This window comes from Phaethon lepturus, unplaced genomic scaffold (genome assembly GCF_000687285.1).
Source record: "Phaethon lepturus isolate BGI_N335 unplaced genomic scaffold, ASM68728v1 scaffold46464, whole genome shotgun sequence".
Lineage (NCBI taxonomy): Eukaryota > Metazoa > Chordata > Aves > Phaethontiformes > Phaethontidae > Phaethon > Phaethon lepturus.
In genome coordinates this window covers 29,969-39,795 of record NW_010537937.1, presented here as the reverse complement: position 1 = coordinate 39,795, position 9,827 = coordinate 29,969, and the positions used below count along the sequence as shown (strand labels likewise).

General features: G+C 49.4%; 1 protein-coding gene across 1 annotated transcript in view; it reads right to left on the bottom strand.

The window, feature by feature from the left end:
- The window catches only part of SLC22A3 (solute carrier family 22 (organic cation transporter), member 3), a gene marked incomplete at its 3' end in the record, with an annotated part of 19,347 nt that extends 10,434 nt beyond the window's left edge, over positions 1–8,913 (bottom strand). Inside the window, exon 1 of the mRNA XM_010286619.1 lies at positions 8,500–8,913. Coding sequence (XP_010284921.1) covers positions 8,500–8,913 — 414 coding nt within the window. The remainder of the gene's footprint in view (positions 1–8,499) is intronic.
- Positions 8,914–9,827: the final 914 nt, after the last annotated feature.

Here is a 9,827-nt window from a genome sequence, read left to right as displayed (position 1 = left end):
CAGCGCGCTGTGGAGCCGCTCTCCCGCGAGGTGGAGGTGGCCGGCTGCGCTGGGCAGCGCTGGAACCGTGCCCGGGCAAGCAGCCAGCCTGCCCCAGTGCCCGCTGCCGGCACCGGCCTTCAGGGTTTACACTTTTGATCCTTTTTTCAAAGGGGATATTTATTTTTTAAGTAATCTGATCCCTCTTTACTGTAAACAGGCAGTGAATTAGCTGTCGTGAAAGAGGGCAGGAGAACGAATGTGTGCCAGAAGGAGAGAGGGGAAAATGTCTTTACCGGGGAGGATTCTTTCACCTGAACAGCAATTTCAGATGATTTAGGCAGCAGCTGAAACTAGCTCTTGATGGACAATATAGTTGAATATTTTAAATATTCTGGGAAATAGGCAAATACAGAAAACTTCTAGGAAACTACAAGCCCTTTCTGAAGTGATTAGTGACAATATGCTAACTGTACTCTCCTAAGTTAGTCCTGCGCTTTGTTATTTTCCAAGTATTTAAATAACTTCTGGTACAGATAAGTGTTCTCAGACCTTTTCTGTTTGCTTGACGTAGCACCTAGCATTTAAGTCATCACTCTGCTAATGTCTTGCTTTTCGTTTGCAAACATAACCTTTAGAGGGGAATGTAACCTTTAAAAGAGAATTGCACACCCTGCGGAGATCTTTTTTTGATCCAAACAGCCTGTCAGACCCACATCACCACTTCAGCTGTGACCTGGTTTGGTTGTGCCCAATAGTTATCCCCATCTGCATCACTTGGAGGAAAAGCATCTGCATCTGTTTACCCAGGATTTCAGCTTGTCTCCAGTTAGCCAGTAGTCCTCCCATATTGACAGTCCCCCAAAACATCTCCTAAGTCCCTTGCTAGCCGCCTCTACAAAAGGGAGAGAGTGGTGCCTCCTCTCTGTTTCTGTACAGTCATATGCCTGTCCATGCATGGGCTGATGTTTACACTCCTGCCACACAGGCTGCTCCTATGCCCAGGCAAATGCAGCCCACGCTGTGAGGAGCTCACCAACCAGGACCGCTTCCATGCAAATGGAATGGCATCAAGCAGCAGAAGAGCTCTCCCTGTCAGTAAGCCTCTCACAGTGTGAGTAATAGGAGATCCCATTCCCTGAAAGTACAAGTTTATATATCATAACATACAAAAAAAATCGCAGCATATGGTCTTTAAATGCCACAGATTACCCTCCTGTGATCCCACTTGGTTTCCAAAACTGGTAACACTGAGAATAAAAAAATTTAGGGCTCTCTACCTATCTAGACCACAGCTGTCTGACTTTGGGTTTTTTTGTTCTCTTCCCGAGCCTTCAGCCCCATTCGGCACCTCCAGGGAAGAAGAGCTATAGCTCACACCGATTGAAAATAAGCTGCAGCACTGATGTGAGACCAGTGGCTCCTTGCTGAGCATCACACAACCCTCAGCAAGCTGCGACTCAGCTGAGGTTTCTCTTCAGAAGTGTCACCTCTACGGCTGCAACAGCACACCACTGCTGCTGCAAACTTTGCGACAAAACACAAATTTGCTTCTGGAGAAATATTTTGGAGATGTTGAAGTGAGGAGAGCCTACCGTCCTGTCCTCCCTGTGCATTCATAGGTGTCTCTGTCCACAAAGACTGTCCTCGCAGTGCATGTCTACGCCATGTAAACATCTCTGCTTTCACTTGAATAAGCTCACCCAGAACAACACAGGAGAAAGGGAATGTCACCATGTCTTCTGTTCAGTCCCCTTTCCTCCATAGACTTGAAATTTAATTGCTAAAACATTTACTGCGAGGCAGGGGGAAGGATATGGAAGAGGAAAGCCTTAGGTTTCTTTGCCCCGGATCTTAAGCCTAGTTGTTGACCTGTATAGTACTGGCTACACCTAGACCCTGTTAAAACCTAGCGAGCCAGCGCCTGGTGGCAATCATCAGGTGGGAGAACGAGGTCAGCTGGCCAGCCCCAGCCAAGGACTCGTCCTTTCCCCCAGCATTGCCACGCTCCCTGCGAAGCCCCTCGCTGCACAAGCGCGTGCACCCAGCACAAGCCTGCAACTCCCCTCTGCATCCAGCGCCGCGCTCGCCTGCACGATTTCTGTCCGCTGCCCGTGTGTGCCTGAGCACGGCCTCCTTCCGTCTAGGGAGTTGACTAAAAAAGGTTGAGCTGCCCAAATTGATGAACAATCCAACAAACTAGCACTCCTTTCCTCTTAGCCTTGGCAATGAGCTGCCATCCTGAGCAGAACTGAGGTGCTGCCAACCGAGACAGGCAACAAGAATCAGCTCCTTTAGGACATCCCCCTCCAGAGTGTCCTTAACAGACTGGGGAGAATCAGTCCTTTGCACCCTGATGGCCTTACGCCACAGGCAGCCATCTACTCCTGCTTGGAAATACATCCCTGTGATGAATGTTTCCCCATCCGCTAGAGGCTTGAACATCAACATGGAATCCCAGTGCAGGTTTACAGTAGCGGTGGTGTGGCTGGAAGGAGCTGCTGGAAGGAGACTTTGCTGGTCTCTAAAGCGGCAGCAAACCACCCGAGCAAGATCTCCCTGGCAGAAGGAAGAGGGTTTGCACTGGGGCCCTGTAGTTCATTAGTGGAGTAATCTCTAATAGAAAGGAGCGAGAAGTGGCTGAGATGGGAACAGAATAAATGCTTGTTCGTGACAAATGACTGGGAAACATGGGGGTTGTAGCAACTTCTAATTTCTTCATAGCTTTGGCAGAAGGCAAATATTTTCCATTTTATTTTGACATGCAGACTAACTGCAGACTTATAATTCCTGGTGCATGAGAGGCCTTTATGCACTGAGCAAGCCCCAAAACACTTCAGCACACCTATCGCTGTAGAAATGGGTTGCTTTAAATGACAACAAGTCATTAAAAGCTCCTCAAAATGTAGCAACTTTACTGCCTGATACAATTAAATTTCAAAATTAAGGATGAAAGTCTTTGGTGAATAAAGAGATCTACAATGATTCCTCAGCCCAATTTGCAGCAGCATATTGAGAGTCCACACACACCTTGCAAGTGGCATTGATTCAAGTGGCCAAACAGAAGCTGGTTTACCCTTCTACTCCCGGTGAGGAACTGTTTAGGGCAACATTCGCCGCCTCAGGAAACCTGGGGAGATGCAGACTGTTGCTGCGTGTTCCTTATTCGTTGCTGGGCATCTGTCTTACCCTCTGGGCTGTCAAAATGCTATCTTTCACACATCCTTAGTGCAACAAAACATTCTGCAAGCGTATACAGTGAAAAGGGAGAAACTGCCTGGTTTTTCTGCTTTTGTCAGAGCGCCAAGGGACTAAGCAAGGACACTGTCCTCCATGACTCCTTTCAAGCTGAGCACTTAACAGGACAAAAGGAGTCAGCCTGTTCCTAGAGCACTGTGGCTCAAGGTCTGAGGAACAGCTTAGCTCTGAAAGCTTTGGAGGTTTCTCTCCTGTGCATGGCCCAAGGCCCAGCTCGGTACTTTCGCATCCCTGCCACTCAGATTACCCGGATTCATTGAGCATCCTGGGACAGAAGACCTGCTCTGTCCTTCTTTTTTCTTATGTCTATCCATTACCAAAGCAAGAGGGAGGTGGAGAAACTTACCATCTTCTAAAGGGGAGAAAACAGTAGCTGTCCTAAAAACAATCGGAAAAACCAAGTACCAGCTGGCTCGATGGCAGTGACAGAAATATAGTCCCACTGGCGTAACCCATGCAAAGTTACACTGTCCAGCCCCTCCCATATGGGGAAAGCTTAGTTAGAGCTTCATGAGAAATTCAGCAATTGCTGCTCCTTCTGCTCTTCTGTCTGCCCTTTTTCCCTTTCCTTCCACTACTTAATATTAATCCTACCATGACAGTGGAAATAAGAAAGGGTATTGCTGTGTCAGTGACAATAATCTCACTAGATCAATGCTTTGAGAGTGAATTGCCTTGGAGAAAGACAGTAAAAGGACCAGCTGTGCTTTCTGCACCCTGAGCTTGACTGCCATGTGATCTCCTGCTCTGAGGGACCGTAAAAACTGAGACAAACATTATTGCTTTGCTTACAGGTTTCTCTGCAAATGCTGGCTGACTGTCATTTTCTGAGACAACTGGCAAGCAGAGGAGTAAGATTTATTGCCAGCAGGTGCAATAGGGTATGTTCAGACGATCATTTGTCCACCTCAGACCTCACACTTTGGCAATAAATTATTGCCAGGTCTCGAAATGACATCATCTACAGCGTGAAGACTTGCTGCAGACAGGGCATATTGGAGTCAGTCCCTTCTGCTGAACTTCTGCCAACAAAGGCTGCTAATAAGCCTTAAATACTCCAGCTGTGCTGTAGCTGCTGCTGACCATGTAGACTTCCTTTCATCCACCACCACAAGCCATTCAACCTGTAGACGCCAGTGTAATTCATGCACATGCCTCTAGGAGTCACCACCGCTAAAAATGTCTGAATAAAATGGCTATCGCTTTGCAAACTATCACCAGCTGCCCTTTTGCAGAGTGCTAGACTTTTCCACTGGGATGAAAGTACATAGTGCCAAAGCCCAGAAGTATTAAAGGTCAGTGACTCAGTCTCCAGCACAGTTTCCCACGGAAATTAGGTTTATTGACTTCTGTATGTCCTCGGTACCTGTGTCCCTCACAAGGCTCACCCACAGGAGATGGCAGGCAACGTGCTTCCTACTTTGTTAGGGGCACAGGGGGTGACCTGGGCTCCCTTCCAGACCCCCAGGCTAGAGCACGAGGCTGTGCCCCCCTGCTGCCAGTCTCCCTGTTTTTCCTCCTTCTCCATCCACTGCACAGAAACGCCGTCCTTCCCTGCCCTCGTCCCACTGTCAGGGGTGCTGCTGTCACCAGCCTTCCCTCCAGAGCCGCGCCAGCCACCTGCTACGACCAGCATCATTTCAGATGGCATCAGCTGGCATGAGCCAGGAATGGATTTAGCTCAGTAATTAGCCCCGCAGCCTCCCTCTCCAAGCAAAATCTGAGAAGCCACTGGGTTCCCGTCCCGCCGCTGACGCACGCAGCCATGTCTTCCAGTTTCACAGAGAGCCGTGCAAGGCACGCTCAATTAAACAGGAGCAGATTGCACTGGGCCAAGGTCCTCTGCGCAGATCCACCACCTGCGACACCATTGCGTTGGAGGGGTCGCTGCCAAGTTTTACACATAGCAGAGGACTTTGCTGGTATCTCGAAACCTTTACATCATCCCAGCTCTGGTGTGCTTGACTCTAATTCAGGCACCATGATGTGTGCAGCACCAGTGGACATCTCCTCCTCTGATCCCCATTGCCCTCACAGAAAAGCCTGACCTAAAGCCGTGGCGCACGGAGACCCTTAGGCATGTCACTGCAGAAATAGGGACCTCCTCTCAGAGCCCATTAGACATCAAAAGAAGATTTTCAAAGGGAATCTTTAGCAGCGTTCTGTCACCTGTCACTAGACCAAGCTATCTTGCTTTGCTGTGTGTTGTTCCTGTGATGATTTTGCTCTTCTCAAATTTTGAAAGAGGAAAGTTCTCTCAGCACCCCGCTGTAGCCCAGCACTGAGACTCAGGTGTCCCGCAGCAGCACATGATGCAGAAGGCACCTCAGATACTGCTTACAAAGCAATGGGTGCTTTTTATCAGTCCACATTCCCCCTTTTTCCTTCTACTGATGCTACTGTGAATGCCTTTGCAGACGATAGCTATCTAAGATGAGAGAGCGTCCAGTGAGCAACATGCTCCAGTCATGCACAAATCAGAGCAATGAAGTCAGGTACTGCAATAGCATTCATTTCACAGTTCCTCACAAATGAGCCCCTCCAGCCGTATGATTGAGCTTCTGCAATCAGAACTGATTGCAATAGCCTGTGGCTTGGCTGCCAGACTTGGTCTGAGATATGACAATTTTTCCCCGCAAAAGCTTTACATGCCTGCATTTGCCTCTGCCTCCCCTGCCACACCACAAACCCACACCAGATCTGCTCTTGCCGTAGGCCTGGAAGAACTCCTTCAGTATCTTTCCGCTCCCTCCCCGCCTTTCTCCCTAAACATATGTCCTTCAGATTGTCATGTAACTCATCCTTTTAACTTTGTCTCACTCGTCACTTCCACTGTTGATTCAGCCAGACATGAAGTGCCAGAAATCTTAAGATAATTGAAAGAAACAGAAACATTTCTGCACACATGGACAAAATTTACAAGTAGATACATGAGAAAAGATATGTTTGGTGATCTGATTAAACAGAGCACAGATCTGCTTAAATCGAGTCATGATCTGTTAGAGCCTCAGCTGAGCAAAAGAACACTAAATAAAGTCTGGGATTTAAATTGTCTTTGCTGGATGTGTAACACATGAATAGATATCGATTTTAATAGCTGATGTCAAAGCAATTGAGCCGGGACGTGCATGCCACAAGCTTCCTTTTTTGATGAAGAAACTGAGCCTCGTGGGATGTGATTTATCCGGCAAACATTGCAAAACTGGGAAGAGGACACAAGCACCACAGCTGAGCGCCCTCCCGCCGAGGTGCCCCTGGCCAGCAGGGCTTCCTCTGGGGGCAGCAGCGACACCGATGGTGGGACCTGCTGCCCCGGCACAGGGGACAGGTGGTCCCAGCCTGTCACTACTTGCAGGCTGTTACTCTCTGGCTTTCCCAATGTGTTTGGAACACAGGTGGGGAGCGTTTCCACAGCACCCCTTCATCTCTCCTCCCTCCCCCGGGCCTGGAGGGTCTCCCCAGGAGAAGAAGGTGCAGATGGACAAGGTGTTGCCAGAGAACATTGAACTTTTCACTCCCATTTATTGCTGCAACACAAACACTGGTTTCCTTTTCTCTTAGCTGAACCCAGTGGCTCAGCGCTGATGGAAAATCACAGTGGCTTTGCTAGATACACAAACTGCTGCCATAAACAGACTCTGAGCACAATCTTATGGGTGCAACTTACGTGCTTTCACCTAGAGCAAGGCCAAAGGGGAGAAAAAAAAGGAACAACAAAAGAAAAGAAATATCTATATTTTTATTTTTAAGCTCTGAGGGTAACAGCTAGCACAGACTGCCCAGGTAAAAGACACCATGACCTAACTAACCCCTTGCAGTCCCCTGGCAGAGGTACCTCGGAGGCAGCAGCATAACCTTCCCACCACGGCTGCCTCCCACGGTTCGCTCCGGTGCCAGGCTGTGGCTCTCGGGAAACATTTGTCCTCCTGCCCACCCAGCCCTGGCTGCCACTGCCAGCACGGGTGGAGACACGTCATCCTCAAGGACTGAAGTTTGACATCAGCTCCCTGTGTGTCACTTGCAGCCCTCCGAGCAGCCTTGATTTCGGCGATCGCACACAAAAGCCAGTTCTGAAGCTTTGCTCTAGGTAGGGCCAGCCAAGTGCTCTGATTTACCTTCTCCTGAGCATAGATCCTGGCTAAAGCTGCCCAGGTCAGATGTGGTGCTCAGGGCGCAAAGCTGCTGCTCTGAAGAGCCTGGAGCCTGCGAGCAGATCCCAGCTGGATGAGGGAAGGATGGTGAATTGAAACGTCAGGATAGGCACCGCTTTCCAGTTCAGTGTTTGCTCAGGGCTTCGCCTGCTGTGCCCTGCTCTGTGTTTCAGAGAGCATGGCTCCAGTGCAAGCACCTAGTTAAAAACTGCAGCCTGAGGCTCATGAGACAGGCAGGAGCCAGAGCCCACAGCTGTGCTGACACATTTTGCAGTGCACCTTGATGATTTCCTAGCCAGCTCCTCTAAGCACATTTCATATTTTTTGTCACTGCATTGATGACAGTTACTGTCAAGATGACCTTAAAAGACACACTCCTAGTGTGCAGCCTGTGTGCTGGAGCCAGACCACAGCACATCCACAGGACGATTACAGATTACACAGAGGATCTCCTAGGAAAGCATCTTAAATGGCCTTTCACAGCTTCATTAAAAAGCCGCTACATTTGCCAGCAAGTAGTGGTAACTTGTGGTAACAGTCTGCAGTTCTCTGACGTTTCAGGAAAAGCTGCAGGACAGCTTTGAGTGAAAATGTGTGTTTGATTTTTTTCCTTTAGTAAGCACAATCTTTTCTGCTGACTCCTGTCAGATCTCAGAAGGGCAGTCTGCCACCTTTTTATTACCTGCAGATTTAAATGTTCAGTGCTGGAAATACAGAGAATGGATAATTTACAGTGATCCAGATTATCAAGTGGTATCAGCTACACTTGGGGTTTACACTACCAAAGTTGCTGTCCCAAAATCGAACACCAGAAGGACTTAACTCTTTATTCTAATCTGACGTTCCTTCTGTGACAGAGCAATCTGTGTGGGGGGTGTTTGCGTGGTTTTGGAGAGTCACCCTTTCAGATCAGCTCACCTCTCCCTGAAAGTTTGATGCTGACACTTGATCATACTCATTGTCCCAATTTGCTCGTGACTCGCAACGAAACAAATCCAGTAAAGAAAACCAGCCATCAAAGGCACGACCCTTGCGGCGGCAGTCCCATTTTACTGCCGCAATCCTGCACCAGGACGGAAGCTACTGTTTAGAGGACAGGGATTTTCCTTACCTCGCTGACGATGGATGAGTGGGGCTGTTTATACACCCAGTTATCGTGGCACGCGGTGAGCGGCAGGTTGCCCGTGCTGTGATTGCCGTAGTGGGCAAGCGGGCTGGTGCAGCTGACAGAGGCGTCCCACACGATGTCCAGCCTCTCGCACTCTCCGCTGGAAGACCGGTTCCCCAGGAGCAAGGGCAGTACCGTGAAGTTTTGTTCCTCTTCCAGCGTCCAGCCGCATCGTTCGTTTAATTCAGCTGCCCCAGGGATCCTGCACCAGTAGTCGTCTGGTGCCCGCCCAAGGAAAACCACGCTAGCGAACAGGAAAGAAAAAGTTATGCCCGTCTGGCAAAGGAGGAAAAAGACCCTCTTTTGAAATCTTCCAAATTCCCCAGCTTCCTTCAAAACCTCATCGAAAGATGGCATTATGTGAGGCGGTCTGTCCACGCCGAGTGGTCCAAGAGATGGCAGAGTTTGCTTTCACACTTCGCAACGACCGCTGGCACTTCCTTATGAGCGTGACCGTCTCGCCTCCCCTCGCTCCCCTCTTCTCACGCCTGCAGGCGCGCACACAGGCACAGACGCGCGGGTGTGCGACGCCGGTAGCGTGAGCGGAGCTGGAATGGGGCAAAGCTGCCTGCAGGCACGCACCCGCGCCCCGGCACGCGCGCGGGGAGGCTCAGGGCATGTCAAGTGGCGTGGGGCTTACACGCAGCCGGGGAGGAGTGCGATTTAAAGCACGCAAACATATTGTAGGAGAGGAGGGGCGTGCGTTTCCTATTCATCCCGAATGTTAAACAGATTATGTAATAAACCCAGTTAACTCCTTAGGGGAGGGGGAGCCGGAAACGCCAGCTCCCACCGCAGCCGCGGTAAGTTAGTAGGTACAAGGATGAAGCAGGGAGTTAAATGGGAAAGGGAGCAGAAGCTGTTGCTTCAGTGAGTGATGCAGCCTCTCCACGGGATGGCAGGGGCAGAAAGTTAGTGGTTTCAAAGAGAGCTATGAAGTCTGTCCTTCAGCAAATAGCAAATGAATACGGTTGCAAAGTTTAATTACTTCCCCAAAGTGCTGCTTCACCATCTGCAAAGATTTAGTTTGCACAAGGCTTTCCTTTCTGTAGTGTAAATAAAGCAAGGCTCACAAACTGCACCAGTCAAAAATCCAGGGTTTTTTTTTAAAGCTCGTAGAATCATAGACTCATAGAACAGTTTGGGTTGGAAGGGACCTTTAAAGGTCATCTAGTCCAACCCCCCCGCAATGAGCAGGGACATCTTTAACTAGATCAGGTTGCTCAGAGCCCCGTCCAACCTGATCTTGAAGTTGGATCTACCTGTTCAAG